At 44.3% G+C, this 27,896-nt stretch overlaps 3 protein-coding genes across 4 annotated transcripts; 1 reads left to right on the top strand and 2 right to left on the bottom strand.

The window, feature by feature from the left end:
- Positions 1-383: 383 nt before the first annotated feature.
- On the top strand, positions 384-5,201 carry LOC127331881 (uncharacterized). Its single transcript, XM_051358106.2, has 7 exons — positions 384-762; positions 1,976-2,175; positions 2,336-2,977; positions 3,221-3,371; positions 3,729-3,878; positions 4,198-4,364; positions 4,664-5,201. The coding sequence occupies exons 1-7, from the start codon at positions 387-389 to the stop codon at positions 4,769-4,771; spliced, it is 1,794 nt and encodes a 597-aa protein (XP_051214066.1). The 5' UTR covers positions 384-386; the 3' UTR covers positions 4,772-5,201.
- Positions 5,202-5,431: 230 nt separating this feature from the next.
- LOC127328394 (FBD-associated F-box protein At5g60610) lies at positions 5,432-8,007 on the bottom strand. The gene is made up of 3 exons (XM_051354996.2): positions 7,748-8,007; positions 6,128-7,174; positions 5,432-5,986 (listed from the first exon to the last, which is right to left on the bottom strand). Exons 1-3 carry the CDS (start codon positions 7,781-7,783, stop codon positions 5,594-5,596), a joined length of 1,476 nt encoding a protein of 491 aa, XP_051210956.2. The 5' UTR covers positions 7,784-8,007; the 3' UTR covers positions 5,432-5,593.
- Positions 8,008-11,109: 3,102 nt separating this feature from the next.
- Positions 11,110-13,727, bottom strand: LOC127331880 (putative F-box/FBD/LRR-repeat protein At4g00315). 2 transcript variants are annotated; one of them, XM_051358104.2, is made up of 4 exons: positions 13,434-13,727; positions 12,544-12,981; positions 11,929-12,441; positions 11,110-11,805 (listed from the first exon to the last, which is right to left on the bottom strand). In XM_051358104.2, exons 1-4 carry the CDS (start codon positions 13,467-13,469, stop codon positions 11,398-11,400), a joined length of 1,395 nt encoding a protein of 464 aa, XP_051214064.1. In that variant the 5' UTR covers positions 13,470-13,727; the 3' UTR covers positions 11,110-11,397. The 2 variants fall into 2 exon arrangements, with proteins under 2 accessions (XP_051214064.1, XP_051214062.1); XM_051358102.2 differs by having other exon boundaries at positions 11,929-12,981; positions 13,434-13,726.
- Positions 13,728-27,896: the final 14,169 nt, after the last annotated feature.

The raw sequence follows: 27,896 nt of genomic DNA, 5'->3' as shown, positions 1-27,896 counted from the left end.
AAAATTTTGATCAAATTTTACTTGTTTTGACTTTTCAAAAAAAATATAATCCTTAGCTTTGGGATGGAGGCCGGTAATATTATTTAGTCTTGTCTATGTCTCAGTCGATCAAGTGTAACACTTTCTAAAATCAAGGATAAAGATCAATATCATTAAATACATCATAGAAATACTTTATTTGTTGATATATTAATTTTATCAAATCTTACATTATTTGATTTCGTAAAACATGTATACGCCTTCTTTTTAACAATGGAGGAGTATATTTCCTTCTAGTAGTCTTCTAATTTCCCATTGCACATGGACCTCAATGGAAAAGAGTAAACCGCCTCAAGTTGTCAAGTGGCCTGCAGATCTTTCCTTCTAGAGCAGCCGCCCGCAGGCGAATGTTCCATTCCGTTCCCTCCTCTCTTCTTCTCCCAACAGCCAACAGGACAGCTCGAGCTCGAGCTCGAGCTCTCACAGCTCGCGCGGCCATGGCCCCTTCCTGCGGCACCGCCGACGTGCCGTACACCCTCTTGAGCGCGCTGCTCAGCGGCGGCGGCCCGGCCTGCGGCGGCCGCGCCTTCCTCCGGGACTACGCGCAGCGCGGCACCAACGCGCTGCTGTGGGCGGGGCTCCTCGCCGTCACGTGGGTCCTGCTCCTCCGTGTGGCCGCGCTCTTCCGCCTCTGGGCCCTCGGGTCCCGTCTCCCCGGCCCGCCTGCCCTCCTCGCCGACCCCGGCCTCGCCGCCGTCTGCCGCGCGGGCGGCGACATCACCGGTAGGTTTGCCGCTTCCCTCCACCTGTTACTAATTATGATTTGGTTCGGTTGGCTGCGTTTGGTTGGCTCTGCTGGTGGTTCTGGTGGGTGAACACGGATGGAGACTGGAACCGAATTTGGCGTGAGCTCGGCCCCTCCACGTGCGACAATCTTCGGCATGGTCTTGTTGCGATGCTTTACTGCCCACATAGGCATGGGGACTAGTTGTGATCGCTGCAGCGTGATTCCGAATTTTGGTAGCCTCCTCATTGAGGCGCCGGAATGTTCGGTTACTACATGCTAGTAGCAGCAAATCGAGTACCGACCACTTGGGAATTTGGTCTGGTTTTCTTCCGTTACCATGATACGAGATCTGCTTCAGGCGGGGGAGTTGGTTGATTGGCATATCAGTTTGATCTTTGATGGATTTCAGGGCGTTGGTTGATCAGTGACAAGTTTATGGCCAAAATTGTAGGTTAGGGTGTGTTAGTGTTAGGTGGTGATAACTGTTGTTTGGCAGCTCTATTTGCTGGTAATCAGGTTTAGTTATTTTGCTTTTAGGCTAGTCTTGACGACTTTAAGCATTATGATGCTTTGCCAGCACCCAGCACACCCAGAGCCAGGCCACCGAATGGTTTGTGCAGTTGACTTCAAGTTGACATAAAGTTTTGCCAATGACAAATCAACTAACCTTGCTTAGAAAGTTAGAATTATCTTATGTTGGCAAATCTGGTAACACAATCATTTTCTATATTCAAGCAATGGGGTGTACACTACGTGAACTACACCATGTATTCTGGCAGTTTTTGCACATGAAATTTCTAAGAACAAGAACGAGTCTTACACATTTGTAATATTAGACATTGACATGCAGCTAATAATACCAGTCATTTTTTTTCTTAAGAATTGTTTTTGACCCCTTCCAACCTATATTTATGTCACTTCTTGTCCTTTCATTTCCTTTTTTTTCTTGCCCTTTCCTGGTTGGGTAGCATTGTCCTTGGCTAGCCCAGCTCAACTCTGTAGGGACCATATTATTCAAGGCTCAAACACATGGTCCATCAAATAGTTTATATGGATAGTAGTGGGTTATAAAGCTCTATGCAAAATCATTTTATAAATAACATAATGCGCATTTTTGGCAGACTCATCACTGTAATTTTCCACTCCGTGCCTTGTTATTTTATAGCTTTATTTCTGACTATATGCTCTTTTAAATTGTTTTATTTGCAGGCTATCTATCAAAATTGCATGGCACTTTTGGACCAGTTGTCCGACTGTGGGTAGGACCGTCTCAACTACTTGTCTCAGTTAAAGATGTCAGTCTAATCAAACAGATTTTAGCAAAAGCTGAAGATAAATTACCACTGACTGAGAGGACCTATAATTTAGCTTGTGGAAGACTTGGCCTGTTCATTTCCTCATTTGAGAAGGTATGTGTATGAGTGTGATGAAAAAACATGTGGATCTGCAGTGTTGCATTTCTTTTTGTCTTACTGTATGTGTTATTTGTGCTAGCTAGAATTGATAGATGGAACATATCATTGCTGCTTTGATTTTTTACTTCTCAAAATGCTTTTGTTCTGCTTTTAGGTCAAAAGTAGTAGGGAGGTGCTGGAAGTATTCTTGAATGAAAAACTCAACATTGGTGCCAGTGGAAGTTCTTTCAAAATCATTGAAGCTATCCTCGATAGAGTCGACTCTACTATGGACAAGGACTCTCCGGATTGCAGATATTTTTCCCAACACATGGCATTTAACATCATTGGCACAGCTCTTTTTGGTGAAGTCTTCTTTGATTGGCCTGATGCTGCTGCATATGAGGAGCTTCTGATGATTGTCGCAAAGGACGGCTGCTTCTGGGCTTCTTATGCAGTTCCTCCATTTTGGAAACCTGGTTATAGGAAGTACAGGAGCCTATGTGCTAAGCTGAAGATCTTAACAGAAGGCATTATCAGAAAATCCATAGAGCAAAGTAGTTTACTTGGCCATAATGATTTGAGGTCCTGTAAGAAAAGTGAAGGGGTCGTAAAAGATCCAGTTGGATTTACTTCTCTGCTAGATGGGATAATATCAGGTCGCTGTCTCTATGGGGCTGTTGAAAGATCTCTCAGTTCAGAAGAGGAAATATGTGGGAATATCGTGGGTTTGATGTTGCATGGAATTTCTGCATCTGCTAACCTGATTGGCAGCATTTTAACGAGACTTGTCTTGTATCCAAAGCTAAAAGACCAGGTACACATTGTTTTATTTCTCTCTGTTACAGATTGTCCTGGTTGCTCTTTGTATGATGTTAAAATTGACAACTATTGTTTCCTGCTTGTTCATATGATGATATGAATATATCTGTTCTTAACATGTCTCACAAGTCATAGTAAGTCAGTGACATTTGACAGTTGTTGCATAGCCTCCAAGGGTTTTCATTCATTTGCTTCTGCACTTTTATGTTTGACTTACACATGATGCCTTTTTCTACAGCTATATGCTGATATTGTTGCAGTTTGCGATCAATCATCGGAGCTGGAGGTAGATGATGTGCTTAGGATGCAATTCTTACTTGCCACTGTATGTGAATCTGCTCGCCTTTTGCCTGCTGGACCTCTTCTCCAGCGATGTTCTCTGCAACACGGTATGCATGCTTTCTTGGGAAAGAGAGAAACAAAACATGCGAGTATAGCATGTTAGGATTTTTTTTCCAGCAACACTGAGCTGTGTAGCTTGTTACTTGTATTATTACAGGGTTTTACCGCTGTTTTGCTTACACATTCATTATGTTACTACAACAACCTGTCCAAATATCATATGATCTTGTAAAATGGAATACTATTTTGTTTGCTCTACTCTTGTTGCATTGAAATTATGTGTTGGTCCTGAGATTCACTTATGCATCTATCTGCAAGAGATCTTACTATCACTGTACTACAGTGGCATTTATTTGTAGTCTGTGTTTGTTGTATTATTGATCTCCTTTTGATTTCAATTGCAGATTTAACTCTCAAATCTAGTATCATTATACCAGCTGGAGCGACATTGGTCGTTCCTCTTCATCTCGTGCAAATGGATGTTTCTGTATGGGGGCATGATGCTTGCCAGTTTAATCCTAGTCGTTTGCTTCAAAAGGAAATTAATCTTGGAGGTAGCTCCCTCCCCCCTCATTTTATTTCCACTTCCATGTTGTGTCCAAGGCCGCACCTCCTTATATTGTGGTGCATTTAAGCAAAACTCTTATGTGCTTGACCACCAACACTGAGAATTTACATATAAAGTAGTAACATGGCACATTAATCTTCTAGAGACTTCATGTTAGGCTATATATATCTATATCTGTCACAAATTTGTTACTAGATCCCTAAGGATCTCCCGATGACTTCAATCTTTATTCCATCGGATTTATTTCATGAAGTTTGAGAACTTCCTAGTTCCCTTCTCACTCGGTTTTCTTTCTTTCACTGTAGAAATATTAGGAGCACATAAAGGCTCAAACAGAATCAAGCTTTTCACTGAGTGCAATAAGACTGACTCATTCCTTCCATTTGGTTCTGGGAGTCGGGCATGTGTGGGTCAGAAGTTTGCAATTCTTGGGATCTCTATGTTGATTGCGTCTCTTCTCCTGAACTACGAGGTTTGTTGTGATAACTGTTATGCTTACTCTTGTTATATGTCTGGTACATGCCCCAATTTCCTTTTTGGTATCTGCTCATATGGGCTCAGCATTTACATTACATGCAAAAGCATTGTATATCTTCTTATTCATATGATCTAAGTGTAGTAATAAAATGTTCAAAATTAATAAACATTGTTTTGGAGATTGTAGAATCTGATCGATTAACTAGATGGGGTCTTACGCTCTCGAGCTGTACAGTATTATCCCCTGCTAATTTACATTCTAAATTTCTAATATTAACTGGAACTAACTTGCAGGTGCAGCCTCAACCAGATTTATCCAGAGAAATGGACTTGGCAGTTAACAGCAACAACCTTGGCCATCTTCCAAACCCCAAACTTATCCTCACAGGAAGAAAGATCTGAAGCAAGAGTTGAACGAAGAAACTTTGACGCCTTACCGTATATATTTACGTTTTTTACTGGTGTTACACACCAGGATATGATCTGGTTTGCTCTCCTACCATCGTGTCAACAGCATTGAGGTTTGTAGAAGGTGCTACTTTGCGACATGGAAGGTTTTTTTGCTCCAGATTTTTTACAGCTCCGACAAGCTTTGTTACACCTAGTTGTTTATTAAAGTTTTGAGGCACTCTAGGCTGTGAAATCACAGGTGTTTGCCGACGTGCATATAAACCAGTAGCCTTCCTTTTTCCCCCCGATGTTTTCTCCTCCCTCTGGGGGACTGTAAGTCTGTAATGTCAGCCCCAATGTACCATCACATTGTATGATGTATCATACGCAAAACTTGTATAGTACATTATATTTATGGGCAGAATGTTGTTTCAAGTTTTAACTTCTCAAGTTCCCAGCAAACGTCACATTTAAATGTTTGTGTTTTAATGAAACATCATGTTGACCAGCTAGTAGGGATTGAAATTTTGCAGTTCATTTTCGAGTGAAAGTTATGAACCTGAAGTTTTTCTTTTGAAAGCTTATCCCAGACAAGATAAGAACAGTTGAGAAGTCAATCCCAGAGACCCAGATCAACACCTCCTAAGCACTGAAACATGATATGACGAGCACTTTCACAGAACAGAAGGCCACTGATTAGAATACCATTCAACTTCTATTACAAGAATTGCACGACAACATAAATTCTACATTGCGAAAAGATAAGAGAAACAAGACATTGATAGGTGAATTACGCTGAATACAACAGACACATCGAATTACCACAGCTCACATTCAACTATTACAATACTTTGAAAAGATTATCCGTGCGGAGGACCAGACCCCATCTCTAAGCTGCTTGACGATTGTTTCTTGCTCATCTTTGTCCCTCGGGAAGAAACCTCCTATCGGAGGAGGATGTGGCCTGCTCAATCTCTCGCAGTCTTGGCATGGCTCGTCATCTTCTTTGAGAAGAACTGCCTTCAAGTTTGCAGCTCGCTCCATCACAGACCTTACAAATAGAAACTGTTGCTCTAGAGGCCTAAAGCCGACAAGTTCAAGCTCTTTCAATTGCCATGGTTTAGAGCTTGTGAACTTAGGGATGTTCCATTGCGGTTTTGTTTTCTGAGCCTCGTAAAGTTCTGTTGTTCTTACCTCCTCGTCATCTTGGCAAGCATGATCAAACACCTGCATAAAGCATCAACACATTCAGTACAACAGGATCATGGTCACACATACTTATCTGTTTTGAGAGCCTGTTCTGAATTCCAAAACGTACATATGGTATATATATTAAACTAAAGGAAGAAAGAGTGGCCTAAAAAGTACCTGCGCAGAAAATATCTCAATAGATGGAGCAGCTTCAAGAAAATTTATTGTCCATAACAGGTCAAACTCAACAAAAATGCCCCAAATATACAGCTTTCTTAGCTTCTGGAATGCAGGGCAGAGTTGCCTTCCTTCAGGTTGTATCCAAAGGCGTTCTCCTTGGAAGTCCAGAGTAAGAGTATGTATGTTCGTGGTACCACGTACAACCTCACTTAAACTAAACACTTCATGATCAAGGGTTGCACCACATATAAGAGCCAATTCCTTGAGAGATGGGGCAGAACCAAAACGCAAGGGGGACTCAAACCTAAACCACTCATCCCAATGGAGCCGCTCCAGTTTCGGAAGGCAGAGCACTTCAACTCTCTTCAAGCAGGACATCCAGACTTCAAGGATTCTGAGCTTGGAATTTGGCGCATTTATCTGCCATACCGAAAAGTCGCCAGCGTCACAGTTTTCCAGAGTTAAATGCCGCAGTTGGTTGCAGCAGTCAAATAGAAGGTGATTTATATCCCACTCAGCAAACCGTACATTATGCAGAAGGAGCGTTGTGAGGCAACGAAGCACACAAGGATAGGCTGTAAAAAATCCATTGACGGCCTGGGCTTGATGTAGCATATCCTCATGACTGCAGATGCTAGGTTCCTTGTCATCAACAATAGAAAGGTTTAATTCTTTTACCACCCCGCAGTCAATCGCGCCATGAACCAGCGGGCCAATCTCACACACGTGACCACCGGTCATGTAGAGCTGAAGACTTAGCCTTGTGACGGAGGACTTTCTGCTGGGGTCAGCCAAGAAGCTCCTAGTTGCTTTGGCTAGACAAGTCATTGCTTGATCCATCTTATGTGCCTCAACAGGTTCGAGGCGTGGGATGGGCAGGAAATCCCAGACACGGAGGTTGAGCTCAGGAAGCAACTGAGGCAAATTCCTCCACCGCTTTGACAGCACACTAGTCCGTGTTGCTGTAGTTGTGTCGACTCTCATTAGGATAGACAATATAATGTCATCAGTCAGCTCACTGAGCCTATCTTCATGTTGTGCCTGCTGCAAAGTTAACAAAATATCAGCAGTTAGAGAACACCCTTGTTGCGGAAATCGTGATATTCAAGGAGTAAAGCAAAAGAAATAGTAAGTAAGAGCAGCTACTGCAGTACATCGAAATCTAAATGAGGATAGGGAAAAAGAACATGTGTCGTAGAGCAAATTATTGGATTCCATGAACAATCCTGTTCACAAACAACTACCATAGTTCCAATTATGCTGAGATCAAATTGTACTTAGCAGCAACAAGATGTGTGGATTCCAAAAAAAGAATCATCCAGCGATGTGCTCGAACACATGATTAATCCAGCCAATAATGTGCTTGCCAGCACCCGAATGATCTACTCCATTTTCTTTTGGCATGTGACATGACTCGTGAGCAAGCGTCCCAAACGCAGACTGACGAACTACCCGTGAAACGGCTGAAATAAGTTCATGTTTAACTATTTCCAATCTAAGAATAAACTGTGAAATTCATTACTGCGCTCAAAAGTCAAAATTACGAGCTACCGAGTTCAAGTCGAGCGGCTAGAACCTGCAACTGCACAAAACACAAGAAGAATGGAGAACATTTACCCAAGGGCAATGCGGCTCGTCGGCTACTTGGGTCATCCCAGGCCTGCCGCCGTGAGGTCGCTCCTGCGCAGGGCAAGCGGACACCAGCCGCTTCTCTTCCGAGCTAGCCGGCGTTCCCAGCCCAACGTCGGGCGCAGCTCCCCGCTAGCGCGCTAGCTGGGGACTCGCTGCGACTCGCCGGCTTACAACGCCTCGTGGAGTCTCTGGCTCCCCGCGGCCTCGACGTCGACAGCCGCCGCCGCTGCGCCTGGAATTTCGTGCAATCTGCCTTGGGAGCTCCTCGACACCGACCTGGTCGGCGCTTGGAGGATGCCGCACACCCCCGCGCGTCCTGGGTAGTTAGCTGGGCCGCGGCCCAACATCAGGTAATGCGTTTTTTTTCTTTTTTGTTTCTTTTTTTTCTGTTGTTTCTTTTCTTTTTTAAAAAATAGGTTTTTCTTTTCTGTTTATATTTTCGTTTAAAATCTGAACATTTATAAAAATTAAAAAACTTTTCAAATTAAAAAGAAACCACTTTATAAAAAATCTGAACATTTTTCAGATTTGAATATTTTTAAATTTGAACAAAAAATGTATTTTTTTCTATCAACAATTTCCGAATTTGAACATTTCTGAATTTGAACAAATTTTATATTTGAATAATTTTTGAATCTGAACGATTTTCATATTAGAAAATTTTCGAATTTGAACAAATTTCATATTTAAACGGTTTTCGAATTTGAACGGTTTTCAAATTTGAACGATTTTCAGATTTGAACGGTTTTCAAATTTGAACATTTTTGAATTTAAACATTTTCTCAATTTAAATAATTTTTAAAAATTAAAATGTTCGAATCTGAAAAAATATAAACAAAACCGAAAACAGAAAAAAAATAGGAAAAAAACCAGAAAAGAAAAAGAAAAAGGATAAACAGACACAAATGGGCCTGGCCCATACCCGACCAGGGGGTGGTCGGTGGGCGAACCCTATACAACGACCAGGTCGGCGCGTACCCCGCGCCGCACACCCCGCGCGCGGTACGGGTCGGCCCAGTTAGGTGCGGGCTGCCTCCTTTTTCGTTTTTTTTCTTTTTTTTCTTATTTTCTGTTTCTTTTTTCCATTTTTCTTTTTTCTGTTTTCTGTTTTCATTTTTCTTTCGTTTTTTCTATTTCCTTTTTTTTTACTTTTATTTTTCAGATTCGAAAAATAGAAATATTTTTAAAAATTAAATTAACAAAAATGTTCAAATATAAAAACCGTTCAAAATCTGAAAACCGTTCAAATTTAAAAATCGTTCAAACAAGAAAATTGTTCAAATTTAAAAACGTTCAAACTTAAAAATTGTTCAAACATGAAAAATGTTCAAATTTAACCGTTCAAATTTAAAAACCGTTCAAACGTGAAAAATGTTCAAATTTTGAAAAATATAATTTTTTAAAAAATATTCAAAATATAAAATTGTTCAAATTTTAAAACTGTTGAATTTTAAAAATTTCGTATTTTGAAAAAAAATCTTGAAAAATAATTTCATAAAAAATGTTAGATTTTGAAAAAGAAAATATTAATCACAGAAAAAAAACAGAAGAAAGAGAAGAAGAAAAAAAAACGTACCTGCGCTAATGGGCCGCGACCCAAACTACCCGACCTGGTCGCTGGGGGTGTGCGGCACCCCGCACGCGCCGACCAGGGCGGCCTATAGCAGGGCAAAACCTATACACCGACCAGGTCGGTGGCTACCGGCCACCGCACACCCCTGGTCGGGTATGGGCCAGGCCCATTTATGTCTGTTTAGTCTGTTGGAGTTCGTTTTTCCTTTTTTTTCCGGTTTCTTTTTCTGCTTTCTTTTCTTTTTTCTGTTTCGTTTATATTTTTTCAGATTCGAAAATTTTAATTTTTAAAAATTATTCAAATTCAAAAATGTTCAAATTTGAAAACCGTTCAAATCTAAAAACTATTCAAATTTGAAAACCGTTCAAATCTAAAAACCGTTCAAATCTGAAAACCGTTCAACTCTGAAAACCGTTCAAATTTGAAAACCGTTCGAACGTGAAAAATGTTCATATTCGAAAATTTTCAAATTTTGAACAAAAAATAAAAAATGTTAAAATTAAAAAATTGTTCAAATTTCGAAAAAAACTAAAAAAATGTTTCAAATTCGAAAAATGTTCAAATTTTGAAATATTTAAATTTCAGAAAAAACTAAATTTGAAAATTCCAGATTTTAAAAATCGGTTTTATAAAGAATCGGCTTTTAAAAAACGTAAAAGGAAAAATCGAACAGAAAAAAACGAAATAGCAAAAAAAAACTGGGAATGTTGGGCCGGCCCAACAACCCGTCTGGGGGGTGTGCGGCGTCTGGTCCGCGCCGACCAGGTCGGCAGACAGCACCCCCTATAGCAGTTCCCTTCGCTCAGTTGCTGCGCTGGGTGTGTTGCTGGGCCTCGGGCTGTTTGGGTGTGTCTTGATGGGCCCATGCGGTCATGTCCTCCCGAAACACGACCATTTTGTCTATCTGGCGCAAAATTGTGAATCTTCTCTGATGTTTTCTCAACTCGCACACCTCAAAGAAAAAAAAAGTTCTACACCATCGTGTTTTTACTTTTGGGGCGAAGTATTCAAGAAATCCTGAAATGAATAAAAAATATACTAAATAGATCTTTGGGCCATCTAGCGATGACTACAAGAACTCGAATGAGTCGAAGACATCCCGCCATTCCTGCACTTCCCTCATTGCAGCTAGACAAACCTTGTCATAGTGAACTTGTTGTAGTAAATAGACAGGAAATCATCCTGCTAAGACCTTTATTTCATTTTCAGGTAGTCGTCACTGCCACACCTTTCTAAGTAGAACACAAACCCTAAACAAAAAAACATCAAAAAAATGGAACCACAGCGACACGGACTAGTGTGCAATCATGCAAGAGGAGTGGGGCTTCTTCCAGGTTGTGCGCCGACCAATCACTGAAACCACTTCATTCATCATGTGAATTTTGTGAAGGCAATTGTTGCACAGGGCGATTCCTGATGCATCTGCCCTGCTCCTGAATATGCTTGGCAGGACTCTATAGCTATCATATGAATGAGTGTCGAAGCAACGATTTGCCAGCTCAAACTGTGGTTCCAAGCTGATTTACTTATGAATAATCAAATGCAAGCTGACTTTCACGTCAAATGTTCAGATAAAGGTGCTTTAAAGCGTGGCCATTATTTTAATACACTGGCAATTAAAATGTGGTCCTTTGACACTATAAAAAAGGTATCAGTAAGAAAGGGAAACATCGCCAAGCATTTTTTTCTAAATGTCAAGTAAAGCACAATTTTAATCCCAGCCCTCGTGGCAAATACTGGTGTCTTGTCAATGAGACCAAGTTGAATTCAAATCTAGACGACACAAAAAAGACTGGGAGTAGCATAGATACCCTTACATAGGATCAACATTCTTTCCAGGGTACACAACATAGGTAACACAGACGGCAAATGATGGTTACTATCAAACCATAGAACATCTATTAAACCGACAGTACAATAAGCGCATCACAACAGAAACCCTACAGTGAGAAAGGAGAACACATGGCACATTTAGTACTAGCATGACTACTTGCAAAGATTATATGCGCAGAGGAAGAGACCCCATACGTAAGTTCCTCACTTCCGGCAAACTGCACTCCCTTCAAGAATACACGGCACATTTAACATTAACATGACTACTTGCAAAGATTATACGCGCAGAGGAACATACACCATCTCTAAATTGTTTCACTGTTGCTTCTTGCTCCTCTTGGTCCCTTGGAAAGAAGCCTCCTCTCAGAGGGCACGGAGTGGCCATTGCCTCACAGCGCCTGCATGGCTTTTCATTTTCTTTGAGAAGAAGCGCCTTCAAGTTTGGAGCTCGCTTCATTACCGCTCTTATAAATAAAATTTGTTGCTCCAGGGGCCTAAAGCCAACGAATAGGATCTCTTTCAGTTTCCAAGTATTTGAGCTCGTGAACCCAGTAATGCTCCATGAAGGTTTTGTTCTCTGATCTGCGTAAGCTGTTTCTGTTCTTAACTGTCTGTCCTCTCGGCATTGATCCCATATCTGTATCAAGCATGAATCAGCATATTGTTATATTGCAGGTGAAGAGGACTATGGCCACACATACTTATTTGTTGTGAGAGACTGTTCTAAATTCCACATATATAAATGAGTGACCAAAAGTACCTGAACAAGAAATATTTCAACAGATGGAGCAGCTTCAAGGAGATTTATTGTCCATAACAAGTCAAAATCAACAGAGATGCCACAAATACTCAGCTCTCTTAGATTGTTGAATGCAGGGCAGAGTTGCTTTCCTTCAGGTTGTATCCAAAGCTCTCCTCCTTCGAAGTCCAGAGTTAGAGTATGTATATTTGTGGTACCATGTAGAACCGCACTTAGACGAAACTCTTGATTATCAAGGGTTCCACTACGGATAAGGGCCAATTCGTTGAGAGATGGGACAAACCCAAAGCGCAACGGGGCCTCAAAATAAAGCCAATTGTCCAAATGTAGCCGCCGCAGTTTTGGTAGGCAGACCACCTCAACTCTCTCCAAGCAGGTTATCGCGATTTCAAGGACTGCGAGTTTGGAATCTGGTGCATTTATTTGCCATATTGAACAGTCCCCAACATCACAGTGGAATAGCATCAGCTTCTTAAGTTCCTTGCAGGAGTCAAACAGGACATGGTGTATATCCTGCTCAGTGAAACGCACATTATGCAGAAGAAGGCTTACGAGGCAACTATGCACACAGGGATAGGTGGTAAAAAAATCAATCACATCCCGGGCTTGCTGTACCATATCCTCGTGTCGGCAGTGTACAGGCACCTCCTTCTCATGGACAATTCTAAGCTCTAGTTGTTTTAACGCCCCGCTGTCAATCGCGTCGCGGACCAGCAGGCCAATCTCACGTGAGTAGTTCCTGCCCCCATAGAGCTGAAGCAGCAGGTTTGTGGTGCTGGTGGATTTCCTGGTGGGATCAGCCAAGAAACTCCTTGTTGCTTTGGTTAGACATGCCATTCCTTGATCCATGTGATGTGCCTCAATGGGTCCTGGGCGTGGGATAGGCATAAAATCCCAGACACGAAGGTTGAGCTCAGGAAGCAACCGAGGCAAAACCCTCCACCTCTTTGACAACACACTAGTCCGTGTTGCCGTGGTTATGTCGACTCTCCCCAAGATATACAGTATAATGTCGTCAGTGAGCGTGCTGAGCCTGTCTTCATCAGTTGATTGCTGCAAAGGGAATAAAATGAGTACGCTACAGAAAACCACATTTGTTGGGAGTTGGGACACTCCTCACAGAGAACCACAGGTATTGGGACTATGTACACTTAACCACGTTCCTGGGGATGTCTGCGCCACAAACCCTAATGTTCTTTTAATTTCATGAGTAAAGTAATGCATCAATTAATCCGCTTGTTTTTTTTTTTTGAATGATAATTAATCCGCTTGTGAAAACCCAAATGCTGGAACTATGCATGTTTTAGACTTTTAGTATGTGACATGAGCAAGCGTGCCAAACTAACCCTTTCAGACATCAAAGGAAAGTTCATAATAACTGTAGCATTCCAGACCTAAGAACAGACTGTGAAATCCACCATTTCCTGTGAGAATTAGTACGAACCAACGAAGCCAAATCAAACTGCGACGAACACCCGACACAAGCATAAATCGAGAATAGTTACCGAAGTGCACCGCAACTCCTTGCCTAGTTGACTCATCCCAACACGGCACGCGGAGCCCTCACTCCGGCCGCTCCCCTCCCCTCCCCGGCCGGCGTCCCCAGTACCGCGTCACGCCTCTTCCTGACGCTGCTCCCCGGTATCCCGCCTCGCTGGGAGTTGCCGGCTCCCCGCACCTCGACGGCCGCCTTACCTGGATTTTTAGGGATTTGGTTACTTCCCTAGTGTGTTCTGTTCTCTTTGGTACTCTCTGATTTCCTCTGTACTGCTGGGCTTTGGGCTCTTGAGGGGCCATGCGGATCTACCACCAAAGTATGAAAGTTGAAAACGCACTATAATGGTTTTGCTAAGCTAGGGGTAGAGCATCTCCGTCCCCCAAACCATCCCCAAAGCGCGTCGGATCGAGCGTTTGGGAACGTGTTTTGTTCGTGCCGTGTTTGGAGGACGGCGCTCCCCAGTCCCCAAACGTCCTCCCAAATGAATATTGATGCACGGAAATAAAGGTTTTCATTTAAATTTGATTATATATTACAAAGTTTGAATGAAAACGGCCAGATTTCATCTAAACAACCTAGCCTACTGACCGCCCGGCGGTGCGTTCGACGACTCCGCCCCGTCGTCGCCTCCGCCGCAGCTCTTGCTGCGCGCGCCGCCTCTCCGTGCGTAGGGCGGTGGCCAGACGCTGCTGCTCCAAGAAGCCGCGTCGGCCGACGCCTCCTCCTCGCGCCGCACTGGAGGGAGAGCTCGACGGCGCGACGAATCTGCGCCTCTTCGCGGGCACGGGCGTCGTCCTGGAGCTTCTTCTCCGACTCAAAGGACTCGACTAGCGCGCGTTGCTGATCGGCCGTCTCGTCCGGGTGCGGCCCGTCGTCGTCGGACCACTCGAACTCGTCGCCGTCGTCGTCCTCCACCTCGGTCTCCTCCTCCTCCTCCTCCATTGGCGCCTCCTCCTCATCCCTTGGCGCCTCCATCATCGCCGCCAACGCGTCGGCCTCTGCCGCAACTCCTTCGCCCGCCTCCCCCAGGCCGCCTCCATTGCAGCCAGCGCCACCTCCCGCTGCTGACGCTCCTCCGCCGCCTCCCGCTGTTGGCGCTCGATCGCCTCCCGCCGTACACGGTACTGCGCCTCCCGCTCGTCGCGTTGGCGCCGACGCTCATCAGCCCACCGCTAGTCCATCTCCTCCATCTGGCGCCACCGCGCCTCTTCTGCCGTGGAGGCATCGAACGCCACAATGGTGTCCGTCAGCGCCTCCTCCTGCCACGCTGATGCCGCCGCGCTCTCGTCAGGTGCGGGGCCAGGGGCGTAGAACGCCGCTACATCCGCCGCGTGCGCCGCCTCGCGCTGCTGGCGGCCCTTGTAAGGGTATATTGCCCCTATGTGTGGTTTTGGTAATCAATGACAACCCCTATGGACTAATGTTTTCATTGAGTTTATATGAAGGAATATTCCATAGGTACTACTTGCTCTCCATGTGTTGGATTCAAGTATGGATGCCATGAAGATAAAGATATACCTTGTGTATTGGCATCAAGATCATCGGTATGAAGATATATATGTGATATGATCAAGAAGAAGAAATGAAGATGGAGTTCTTATGTGGAACTCAATATTAGCCATGCTCTATCTTAAGTGAGTATGAGAAGATACAAGGTTGAGTTGGGCAAGTTCAAGTTGAGCATCTTGAATGGATCACATACTTGAAGCTTGTCGTCCATTTGGTGATGATGGACATGTGAAGATGTGCATCAATAGAGCTTTCCCATCATGGTGTATGGGGGAGCATTTGTGAGTCTTCACGAAGCGACGATGATCAAGTGTGGCATTCCGGCTTGAGTGGAGCTTGAAGAGCTATCATCAAGATCAAGCGGGATGCGCAAGGCAAAGGTATAACCTTGATAGGTTTTCCTTTTACCGGTCTCAAGGTGGATGTTGGGAGACCGGATTATAGGATAGATAGCCGCACTATCAAGAGGGGCTTTCGGTTGGGTAACTTGATCACATCGTCTTAGGGAGCTCAATCCTTGCATACTTTGCATATTCTTATTGCTTCTTGGTATTTCTCGGTGTGAGGTTCTTGAGCTTGTTGCTAGCTTTACAACAAGCCCAAGTTCATCGAAAACGGGGTCCGCATGCATCTTCTATTGCGTTTTCGAGGTTGGGTGATTTTACCGGTTATTCATGATATAAGGTTCTACCTTTTATGTTCATGATAAAATCCCCTCCTATAGATTCTTGGGTTTTCACTTTCTATGAGATAGCATTTGTTGTTATCTTCCAAACAAAATTGGTTTCATGCGATTCGGAGTTCGGGAGCATTAGTTATTAAAGAAAAAGGAAAAAGAGAAAAGAAGAAAAAGAAAAGAAGAAAAAAAAGAAAGGGGGAAGGGCAGCCGGCCGGCCGACCGGCCCAGCCACCGGCCCACCCGGTCCGCGACCGGGTCCGGCACCGGTGCCATCCGGACCGTGTCCAGTGGCCATTTGGCCCGCGACCGGTCTCGGGCCCGGTCCGGCCCGGCCTGCCCGGCGCCTCCTCCGGTCCGACCGGACACTTAACTGCCGCCACCCCGTCCGGCCCACGCTCCTGCCGCGCCCCCGCGCGGCCTGGGCTCCGCGCCGCTCGGCGCTTGGGCCGCCGTGGCCCACGCGGCCAGGCTTCTCCCCGCGCGGCCTGTGGCAGTTTGCCGCCCAAGCGCGCCTGCCCAGCCCGGTCGGTGGGCGGTCCGGCCGGGCAGGCCACCGGCCTCTCCGGCCCAGCTCGGTCGGCCGGCTGCCGGCTGGGCTGTCTTTTTTACTCGTTTTTGAGCCGTTTTTCACCCGGTTTTCTCCCCAACGGTTATTTTTCTCCCTAGACTATAAATACCCCTTCTTCCACCTTGAGCACTTAGTTCTTCCCATTCTCTCACCTCCATTGTTGCTATTTGAAGAACTTGCTCTCCCCCTTGATTCCTCCAACCGTTCTTGCTCATATTTGAGGATTTGAGAGAGGAGATCTAGATCTACACTTCCACCAAACCGTTTCTTCTCTAAGTGAGGGAATCTCTTGGGATCTAGATCTTGGAGTCTTTGGTTGACTTTCCCCCTTGTTCTTCCTCTCCAATCTCATCCTAGCATTCGTTGCTTTGGTGGGATTTGAGTGTGAAGGACTTGAACACCTCCGGTGTTCTTGCTTTGCATCATTGCATAGTGTTGAGCTCTCCACCACGATTTGTTCGAGTGAGAGACCGTGAGCTTGTTACTCTTGGAGGGTGACCTCCTAGTTGGCTTGGTGATTGGTGCTCCGGTGATCTCTTCAAGAAGATTGTGAAGAGGCCCGGGCTTCTCCTTCGTGGAGCTTGTGAAGTGGTTGTGGAGCTTGCCATCTCCAGAGCGGAGGAAAAGCTAACCATAAGGAAAGGGCCATTATCCTTCGTGGGTGTGGTTCGGAGAATAGGGTGAGCCTTCGTGGCGCGGGGAATCCTTCGTGGGACCTCCACTCCTCCAAACGTGACGTACCTTGTTGCAAAGCAAGGGAACACGGGAATACATCCTCGTCTCCGCGTGCCTCGGTTATTTCTATACCCGAGCTCTCTTTCCTTGTGATAGCCATCGTGCTTGAAGTACATATATCTTGCTATCACTTGTGCTACATATATCTTGTGCCTATCTTGCTTAGCTCTAGTTGCTATTGTTACACTTAGTTGAGCTTAGCATATTTAGGGTTTGTGCTTGTAAACTAAACGATAGTTTAATTCCGCATTCATACAAGACAAATCCGCAAGAGTTTGTAATTGCCTATTCACCCCCCCCCTCTAGGCGACATCTCGATCTTTCAATTGGTATCAGAGCAAGGTCTCTCCTTGTTTAAGGCTTCACCGCCTTGAGAGTAAAGATGTCGGCTAGTATAGTGCACAATGACATAATTGTCTTTAATGGCACAAATTATCTTTTGTGGAGAAATTGCTTGCTTTGTAAGCTTCGGACCTTGTGTCCACATATAGAGCAATTTCTAGATGTCGGTTTTTCTCCTTCGATGGATTCTCAAAATCTATCTTTAGAGGATGAGAAAAACTTACATCTTGAAGCTCAAGTATCTAATGAGATTTTATTCTCTTTGAGACCCGATTTTCGTAGGTTCTTGATATATATAAAGTGAAAATCGTCTCATGAGATGTGGATCAAGCTTAAGGAAATGTTTGGTGGATCCACTTCTCAATTGGTCGGTGGTGACTCCGAGGAGCTCTCTTCCCCTTCACATCATGAAGAGCTCCAAGTTGCTTCCACCTCCGGTCGTGATGAGTTATCATCTTCTTTCACTTCACCAACGTGTAGCAAGACACGAGGTAATGATATGGTGAGTGGTGAGGAAAATTACAATGTTGATATTGTGCTCAATAGTGATGATTCTTCATCTCTATCCCATTGTAATGCTTCCTCTTTGGACTTAAACACATCTAGCATTGAAAATGACCTACATGCTTGTGTTGATAGTCCTTGCATATCATGTGTAAATTGCTTACATAGATCTCATGAAGATATGCTTACCTTGTCTTGCCCCCATAATCAAAATGCTTATATTTCCTCTAGTTGTTTGTTGACTAACAATGTAGAGGAAACCGAACACTCTATGGATCAAGACATGTTTTCAAATGAGGATTCAAGAATATCTTCATCTTCATTCTCCGGTATGCACATGTGCCTTATGGCAAATGGATCAAAGGTATCTCCTACTTTGACTCCTAACACTTCCTCTAATGATGAGAGTGATGATGATGATAATGATGAAGAATATAATACCTTGGTGCATAATATGGCAACGATATATGCTTCTCTTCATGGTAATAAAAAATCTCGTGCTAATCTCGAACACTCTATGGATATCTTGAATAAATATAAGGAAACCATAGTGAAGTTGGAGTCCCATGTTGAAAATGAGGAAATGAGATTCACTCTCCTCAAGCATGAGCTAAAAGATGAGAAGCATACTAATTTTATGCTTACACAAAAAATTGAATCCTATATGCATGAAAATGAGAAAACTATTGTTGATGCTTGTGCTACTAACTCTAATTCTTGTGAAGCATCTACCTTAGAGGAGAATGTTGAGCTAAGGGCTCAACTTGAGTTGCTAACTAGCAATTATAGGGAATTGGAAGAAAGTCATAAAAAGCTCTCAAGCTCTCATGATGATCTTCTAATTTCCTATGATGGGCTAAAGTTAGCTCATGAGGCAAGTATCACTAAGGTAACATCTTGTGAGCCTCATATGGATGTTAGCACAATCTCTACTACAAATGTTATATTGCCATGTGCTAGTCCTTGTAATCCATCTAGTCAAACTAGTGATACACCTTGTGTTGGATTACTCACTTTGCCTTGTTGCTCTAACAATGAAGTTTCTACTTCCTCTAGTACTTGTATTTCTACTAACCATGTAGAGGAAATCAAAGAGCTCGAGGCCCAAGTCCTTTCTTTAAAGAAAGACTTGGAAAAGCGTCATGAAGGGAAATCCGCACTTAACAAGATGCTAAGTGTGCAACAATTCCCCAATGACAAGAGTGGACTTGGATTCAACTCCAATAACAAGAACAAGTCCAAGAGCAAGAGCAACAAGAAGAAGGGCCAAGACAAAGTCAAGGATCCGGCCAAGTTGGTTTGTTTCAAGTGCAAGGTTGAAGGGCATCATGTTAGATCATGCCCATTGAAGAAGAAGAAGCACTTGAGTGAGAAATAACAAGGGAAACGGCCACAAGGTAAAGGTCAAGCTCATGCTCGACCTCAAGTTGAAGATAGGCCACTTCCCAAGAAGAATCAAGATATTGTTCCCCAAGAGAAGAAATCAATAAAGAAGAGAAAGGGGAACACTTGCTACTTATGCCGTGAGAAGGGGCACTTTGCTTCTTCTTGCTTAGGTGGTACCTTATCTAACCCTATAATTGTTGATAATGATTATTCTCTAGGGAAGGATAAGGATGGCAATGTGTTTGCCAAGTTTGTTGGAACTCAAAGTGGTTTCAAGAAAAGAACCATTTGGGTTGCCAAGCCTATTGTGACTAATCTCTTAGGACCCAACTTGGTTGGGGACCAACAATCTCAAACTTGATCAATAGGTGCATGTGGAGGGCATTGGAGATTTGGCTACTTCATGAAGAATTAAGGGATCTTCATATATTGTATTTTTACCAAGCCAAGTCGTATGGATTATCATCTATATCTTATATCCAATGTTCCTCTTTGCGGTAACTTATACTTCAACTCTTCATGTTTATTGTAAGTTACTTGCCCCTTTGCATGTTTGGTTTTGTACCAAATATGTGTATGTATGTGTTGTGTCTTACTTGCCTATATTGTGTATTCAAGTATGTTTGTTTGACTCATCATATACTTGTGTATTGCTTTGAGCCTAATGCATCTTGATGATATCTTATTTGGCTCTCTTTTAAGTGATTAATGGAACATCCCATTTTGGGGGAGTGATATGCTTTGTGCATCTCTCTTTCTTTAAAATGTGTGTATATGAGTACCACCACTTAGTATTGATATTGCAAGATTATCTAGTCACTATGTGGTGTGTCATACTCATGAGAAATTCAAATTCTAAATATCCACTAATCATCTCTAGTTGAATTTTAGTTGCCTCTTATTTAGAAGATATGTTTTATCACATTATGGGGGAGTAATATGTTTTGTACATATCACAAGCCTAGAAAATGTGAACATATGAGGTTATGCCACTTAGAGTTGATGCTCTTAATTATCTTGTTCCTAGGTGGCATGTTTGCTCAAACAAGCTCCATTCCTAATAAAAATATTTTATTACTCATCTTGTGGGCTCTTGTTTGAATATGAAGTTCTTGGTGCGTTTTTTCCTCAAATACATATCTCTATATCTTATTTGGGACACCGTTTGCTTCAAGTTATTCTAATCATTGCCGTGCGTGATTGTGTGACTAGTTGAAGTTATCAAGAATCTTCATCCGTGCATAGTGCTTAATTATATATACTTATCCTATGCCTTTTATTGTGAAGTTGATCCTTACTATCTTTGTCAATTCACCACCGGAAATTATTTCCAATATACTCATTGTCTTTGACAATTGATAACCTTATATGTGGTTGAATTTATGGATCACCTTCACCTTGGATTGGTTCTTACTTCCTTATTTTATTTCCAAGAAATCTTTATAGCCCCCATATGTCTTCCTTGTCCCTTTGAAAAATCTTTTGATAAATCCTCTTGATTCATATCAAGTGTTTGTTTTGGAATACATAACTTTTCTTTACGGTACATTGTGCCATTGTGAAAAGTGAGGGTTTGGTTTATTTGTTCGAACCTTGCTCTTTTGGGGAGTTTGCTATCTCATTCCTTCTTACATATTTTATTAGCATTGAATGAGATAAATCTTTGAGCATGTTTGCTTTATTTCATCTGAAAGTATAGAGATGGTAAACCTAGAGGGGGGGGGGGTGAATAGGTTTCTACAAATTTTAATTCTTTCTTTGCAATATTAGGCTTTGCGGAATATAAAGATGAGCCTAATGCAAACTAGGTGAAGCAACCTATATGAGAATACAACTAACTCGAGCACGAAGGCTCTCACAGGCAGTTAAATCACAAGTAAGGAGTTCGGTTAGAGATAACCGATAGCACGCGGAGACGAGGATGTATTCCCGTGTTCCCTTGCTTTGCAACAAGGTACGTCACGTTTGGAGGAGTGGAGGTCCCACGAAGGATTCCCCGCGCCACGAAGGCTCACCCTATTCTCCGGAGCCTATCCCACGAAGGAATAGCTCACTCACTTGTGGTAGACTTTGAGGTAGCCTCCAAACCTTCACAATCTTGCCCGGAGCAAATCCACAGCCCGGATGCTTCCGGACTCCTCTTGCCTACCTAGGGTTTCCTAGGAACCCTAGGAAGCAAGCTTCTCAATGAATACAAGGGGGAATGAGATTTGGCTTGGTAGAACGGTAGATCGGGTCCTCCTCTAATGATTCCCCGGAGGGATTTGAGTTTGGGTGGAGGAGGAGGGAGATCTGAGGCTTTTGGTGTTTCTAGCAATGGAGTATGAGAGAGAGAGCTCAAGAACAGCTTGTAGTGTAGTGCCTAACTGTTCAGAGGTAGGAGAAGACCTATTTATAGTGTTCTTCTAAATACGGCCGTTGGTCACTTGCCACATCAGCAGATTCTTCGAGAAACCCGGTCAACCGGATTTTGCGCCGGACGCCGGTCCACAGCCGCCGATCGGGGCCACAGACGGGCCGGCCGGTTTCCAACCGGAGCAGGACCGGGACTTGACCGGGCAGACTGGGCTTCTTGGATGTGGCCCGGATGTCACAGCGCAGAACCCGGTTGCTGACCGGCCGCTCGGTCAGCGCCCGGTCAGACCGGGCCGTGGACCGAGAAGCGGCGGTCCGAAACCGGGCTGGTGACGGACGCGCGCCGGATGGCTTCGTTTCTTTACTGGATGTCGCCCGGATGGCACCGGTTCAGGGTCCGGTTGGCGACCGGGCTGCCCGGTGCCAGGGCCGGTCCAACCGGATCTGTGACCGGCCTGGCTCAGAAAAACTAGCTGATTTTTCGTCGAATTGGGGTCTCCCGTTGCCTTTTGTTCCATTGCAACACCATCATACCTCTTTGGCTAATACCTGAAAGTCATCTTGTAGGCATGTATTAGTCCAAATACTCTAGCACGGTGTCATAGATACCAAAATAATGGATAAGGGTAAAATACCCTTACAATCTCCCCCTTTTTGGTATACGATGACAAACCGAGCTAGAGTAACACATAGATATTATGATAAGCTCTAAACCTTGATTCCATAGAAGATATTACGACAGCTCCCCCATAATGTGTGCACTTGGAGAGTTTGCGTTTGAATGCAAAGTGCACCATTTGTGGAATATGAGAAGCTCCCCAATATCTTTAGGAAACAAGCATGGTATGGACAAGTATATCAACATATATAAGCATAAAGCATGATTATCCATAAAGCATAATTATCCTAACATAGAGTAGCACACATAATAGTCGTCCATACATATCCATACATGAATCATTCAAAGTAGCAAATGGTTCTTGAGAAATCAAAGCAAATACGCACAAGCCATATAAAATCCAAATAAAGCAACTCCCATGGCTTGTGACAACGAAAGAACCCCGTAATTCTAGACTCTACTCTCTTCTCCCCCTTTGGCATCGGAACACCAAAAAGGCGAAGAAAAGAGGAGAGATGCTAGCGTCCCATCAATAGAAGTGGGGCACGGCAGATGGAGAGTTGCCATCACCATCCCCATCGTCATCCTCGTCATCATCATCCTCATCATCATCCTCTTCATCATCATCCTCATTACCGTCATCATCCTCTTCATCATCATCATCAGCAGGAGGTGCATGAGCAAATCTACCACCAAAGTACAGAGAAGGATCAAAGTTCTGGAACATCTCATCGGTGAGAGGAGGCATCTCCCGCCTTGTGCATGGACAGGCTCCAACTCAGGGCCAGGAGGAGGGATAGGCACATTCCTAGCAGCCATGAACTCATTTTGGCGCCTCCTTGTCTCTTGGTTCAAAGCGAGACTTTGATGTGCAACATCATGTGTAGTTTTGCACATCTGCCATAAGCGAGAGAAGAACCGTGCGACACCACGCTGTGGGCGACGAGAGGAGCTGGAGCTAGCATGGTCATGGCGTGCCTTGGACCGGCGCTCAGAAGGCATCATTTCCGGAACATCCGGGTTATCACCTTGGGCCGGGATTTTGAATGCTTCCATCCTGACCCGCTCACCTAAAACATTGAGAGGTGCGGGCACAACCTTGTTGATGAGCAGCTGAACGTACTGGGCAAGGTTAGGAGTCAACCTCTCGCGAACACAGCCGTAACTCACGAGAGATGAGATCACAGCCATCAATAGGTTGCCGGTGCTCAGGGAGACAGTAGTACATCAAGTTCAGATGGTATGCACGGCATTCACTTGTATCGCCGGACTTGCTGATGAGAGTCTCACGGAAGAGCTTGGCAAGTAAGAGGTAGGAGTAGTACATCCCGGATATGGTGGGAGGTCCAGGTGTGGGCTCCGGCGGATAGCAGCCAGCAATGTCCCCACGGTTGAACTTCATGAGAATATATCTTGAAGCCGAAGTACGCCCTCCACCAAACCCCAAGGCTTCACGTAAATCAAGTTAGGTGCAAGTGTATTGCTGGTTGCCCGTCATCCAAGTCATAGTCCGAGCTGCATCATCATGGAAAAAGACTGTGCAGTGGAACTGTCTCACCAAGGTTGGACAATAGCACCCATCAGTAGGTGTCAAGCACATAAGATCATACAACCCCATCCGCCTCAAGGTCGCAACCACAAAGCGGAACTTGGTGGCTTCATACATTCCAATGACATCCTTGATGGCCTTGGGCATAACAATGGTGCCTTTCTTCATGTACTCGCGGGAGTCATAGAATTCTTCCCACATGACTTGTCGTGTGTTGGTCCGTAAGAATTGATCTCCCCCTGTGTAAGTGGGTTCCGCAAAGCGATAGGGGTTGGACTCTCGAGTCTTCTCCATGCCCCAATATGCACACCGCCAACATGGAAATCTGGCGTGCCTCATCACCATCCTGTGCTGCCTCTTTATCTTTCCTCTTATTGGCAGATTTCTTGATTCGGCCTCCGGTTGAGCTGCCACCCCTAGTCGAGGAGCACGACCAAGAGAGCGCCGGGGTGGAACCCTGAGCTCCTCCCTCTCTTGGCAACATGGCCAGGGTTCGCTTCAGTCCATTCATCACCTGTGAATCAGCATAATAGGGAGAGGATAGCAAAGAGGTAAGTGTACATGTCATCAAGATATGTGACGAAGCCAAAAGCATAGCCTAGGTTCAAGTGTCTCGACGAGATCATGCGAAAAAGCTGAGCGAGCCGGCGCAGAGCCGGTCCGACCGGACGACAGACCGGACGAGCCGGTTGGCCATCCGGTTTGACCGGCTGTGCGCCAGGACCAGCCGGTCGAGAGGCCGGTCGACCGGGCTGTGAACCGGGTCATGCTGAGTTGTAACGTTTGCCCAGAAATTCGACATAAAATCATGCAAAACTCACAAACTTGAACATAGATTATACCAGGAGAGTGAACAATGTGCATAGGAGGGGTGTGACACTCTAGGTGGCATGAGGACTTACTAACCCTAACCCTAACCCTAATTTTTCTCAACTTTCCTCAAAAATGAGCAATGTGGGAGGGAAAGCAAGAGGGAGGGGGATAGGGAGAAGGATTTACCCGAAGACATTGTCCTCTTGGCCCAAATGAGCAAGAGGAACTCGTGAAGAAGGCTTGAGGACCAAATCCCCACGATCTCCCAAACTAGCTTGAGAGGGACCAAATGCTTTGGTGAAGATGCTTGCGAGATCCCGATCTATGTTTGTGTGAAGTTTGGGGAGAATCTAGTGGTGGGAAGTGCCTAGGATGTGGTGGAGATGGTGGAGGCGGCGGCCATGGAGGTTTGAGAGGTGGGGGATAATGAGGAAGAAGATCCCCAAGGGGTATCCTCTTCAAAACATAACAGCCCGCACGGCCGGTCGGGCACCCGGTCGATCCGGGGCTAAGGATCGGACGACCCGGCGCACAAAGCGGTCCGACCGGGCTGATGACCGGCCAGAGACAATTTTCCCAAAAATGTGTCATTTTGCCTCGTTTTGCCCCTATTCTTTGTGTAAATGTGTGTGAGTGCTCATATGATGACATGTACATATAGATAGATAGATAATGATGAGATGAGCATAGACATGGGGTTGGAAGCACAAAGTTCTCTAGGCATACCCATTGGAGAGAAAATCCAAACAAGATGTGAATAGCAACAATGGGCATGATTCGAAGTATATCAAGAATCATAAGAGCATTTTGAAATAGTTTTTGCAATAAGATCATTTGGCCTTATGTAGTCAAATCAAGTTGTAATGAAGGCTCAATGAGGGCGGATTACTCCCCCTATGTGAAAAGCGCAAATGTCATGAGACCTCGAAGAGACATGCTTGGGTCCATATAATGACATTGGGTCTATTTATGTTGCACACATAGGTATGCATCATACCAAGACATGGTAAGATGACTATCCCCACATGTGCTATGCCTCTAAGCTAGATAGCAAGATAAATGCAAGAATATAGTGCAAGAAGTTAATCAATCCAAGTTTTTAGGATCAAGAATACCAAGTTCTCCTCTCAAGTTAACAAAGCGGGCTTCATCCAAAGGCTTAGTGAAAATATCCGCCAATTGGTAGGTTGTTCCCACATGAGTGAGATCAATATCCTTATTGGCAACATGATCACGTAGGAAGTGATGGCGAATGTCAATATGTTTGGTGCGACAATGTTGAACCGGGTTGTTGGCGATCTTTATTGCACTTTCATTGTCACAAAGAAGAGGCACCGTACCAAGAGACACACCATAGTCTTTCAAGGTTTGCTTCATCCATAACAATTGAGTGCAACAAGATGCCGCGGATATGTATTCGGCCGGCGGTGGATAGGCGGTGGAGTTTTGTTTCTTGGATGACCAACTCACCAATGACCGGCCAATAAATTGGCAAGCCCCGGAGGTAGACTTCCGATCAACCTTATCACCGGCCCAATCGGAATCCGAATAGCCAATGAGTTCAAAGGTTGACCCCTTTGGATACCATAGCCCGAGAGTAGGAGTGAGAACAAGGTATCTTAGTATCCGTTTGACCGCCACTAAATGGCTCTCCTTGGGAGCGGATTGAAAACGAGCACACATCCCTACACTTAGCATGATATCCGGCCTAGAGGCACAAAGGTAGAGCAAGGATCCTATCATGGAGCGGTATACCTTTATGTCCACATCCTTCTCACCGTCACATGAACCAAGTTGCCCCTTTACGGGCATGGGTGTCTTCATTGGACTTGCATTGGTCATGTTGAATTTCTTGAGCATGTCCTTCACATACTTTTCTTGAGAGATGAAGGTGCCTTTTGCAAGTTGCCTCACTTGGAAGCCTAGAAAGAACTTCAACTCTCCCATCATGGACATCTCAAATTTCCTAGTCATCAATAGCTCAAAAGCTTTGTTATGATTGGGGTTAGTTCCACCAAAAATAATATCATCAACATATATTTGACATATAAATAGGCCACCCCCTTTAACCCGCTTGGTGAAAAGGGTGGAATCGACCGTACCCATGCAAAACCCATCATGTAGTAAGAAATCCCTAAGGAACTCATACCAAGCACGTGGAGCTTGCTTGAGACCGTAGAGTGCCTTATGGAGTAAATACACGTGGTTGGGTCGGCATGGGTCTTGAAACCCGGTTGAGCCACATATGCGGTTTCTTTTAGGGGACCATTCAAAAATGCACTTTTCACATCCATTTGATATAATTTGAAATTGTGGAAAGATGCAAATGCAAGCAAAAGACGAATAGCTTCAAGGCAGACTACCGGCGCAAAGGTATCCTCAAAATCCATACCTTCTATTTGGGCAAACCCTTGCGCCACTAACCTTGCTTTGTTTCGTATAACAATGCCATTCTCATCTTGCTTGTTCTTGAATACCCATTTGGTCCCAATGACATTGATGCGATGATCCTTGGGTCTCTCAACTAGAGACCATACTTCATTACGAGTGAAACACTCCAATTCTTCTTGCATGGCAATTACCCAATCCGGATCAACCAAGGCTTCATGTACCTTAAGTGGTTCAAAACTAGACACAAAAGCATGATGTTGACAATAAGTGATAAGTAATGCATGGTGTCTACGAGTTACCACTCCTCTTGAGATGCTACCAAGGACTTGATCCACTTTCATGTCACTTGCCCTTGTAGCGGCCTTGATCTTCCGAATGGTTCCTTCATGATCAATGAATTCATCTCTTGCAAGTACTTGATCATGAGGGACCACTTGAGCTAGATCATGAGTAGAGGATGTTTCTTGATCGTCATCATGATCTTGCTCCATGGAATGAGGATCTTCTTCTTGTTCTTCTGGATTGAGACTCATCTTGAGTGGAGGATGGTTCTTGAGTTGCACTTGATGGTTCGGCTTGAGTTGAGCTAGGCTCTACTTGTGGCGTGCTTGAGACATCTACTCCATCATCTTGATCATCGTTATGAACCTCCATGGGCCGGATGTGTCCAATGCCCATATGCTTGATGGCACTAGATGGATCAACATCATTACCTGCAACACATGGAACAACTTGCTCCACTTGGGAGCCATTATCCTCCAAGAACACCACGTCACAAGATACTTCAATAGTCCCGGAGGACCGGTTGTAGTATCTATAGGCGTGAGAGTTCTCCGCATATCCAACAAATATACCCTCTATGGTTTTAGTTTCAAATTTACCGAGCTTTCCTTTGTTGTTCTTAACAAGGCATTTGCATCCAAAGACACGAATATACATGACATTAGGCTTGTTACCGGTAAGGAGCTCGTATGGGGTTTTGTTGTGGAGGGGACGGAGGAAGAGCCGGTTGGAGTAGTG

This window comes from Lolium perenne, chromosome 2, assembly GCF_019359855.2.
Source record: "Lolium perenne isolate Kyuss_39 chromosome 2, Kyuss_2.0, whole genome shotgun sequence".
Lineage (NCBI taxonomy): Eukaryota > Viridiplantae > Streptophyta > Magnoliopsida > Poales > Poaceae > Lolium > Lolium perenne.
The sequence above is the reverse complement of the archived record's forward strand: the minus strand, read 5'-3'. Positions and strand labels throughout refer to the sequence as shown.

What these genes read in the sequence shown, in the direction of transcription:
- LOC127331880 (XM_051358102.2), bottom strand. Translation starts at nt 13,469, where the DNA reads ATGAGTCAACTAGGCAAGGAGTTGCGGTGCACTTCG. An exon ending in AGGAGTTGCGGTGCACTTCG is followed by an intron (nt 12,982 to 13,433) that starts GTAACTATTCTC and finishes TTCCCTTTGCAG; the next exon opens with CAATCAACTGATGAAGACAG. An exon ending in TTGAAATATTTCTTGTTCAG is followed by an intron (nt 11,806 to 11,928) that starts GTACTTTTGGTC and finishes TGCTTGATACAG; the next exon opens with ATATGGGATCAATGCCGAGA.
- LOC127328394 (XM_051354996.2), bottom strand. Translation starts at nt 7,783, where the DNA reads ATGACCCAAGTAGCCGACGAGCCGCATTGCCCTTGG. An exon ending in ACGAGCCGCATTGCCCTTGG is followed by an intron (nt 7,175 to 7,747) that starts GTAAATGTTCTC and finishes TTAACTTTGCAG; the next exon opens with CAGGCACAACATGAAGATAG. An exon ending in TTGAGATATTTTCTGCGCAG is followed by an intron (nt 5,987 to 6,127) that starts GTACTTTTTAGG and finishes TGCTTTATGCAG; the next exon opens with GTGTTTGATCATGCTTGCCA.
- LOC127331881 (XM_051358106.2), top strand. Translation starts at nt 387, where the DNA reads ATGTTCCATTCCGTTCCCTCCTCTCTTCTTCTCCCAACAGCCAACAGG. An exon ending in TCATTTCCTCATTTGAGAAG is followed by an intron (nt 2,176 to 2,335) that starts GTATGTGTATGA and finishes TTCTGCTTTTAG; the next exon opens with GTCAAAAGTAGTAGGGAGGT. An exon ending in CTCTTCTCCTGAACTACGAG is followed by an intron (nt 4,365 to 4,663) that starts GTTTGTTGTGAT and finishes ACTAACTTGCAG; the next exon opens with GTGCAGCCTCAACCAGATTT.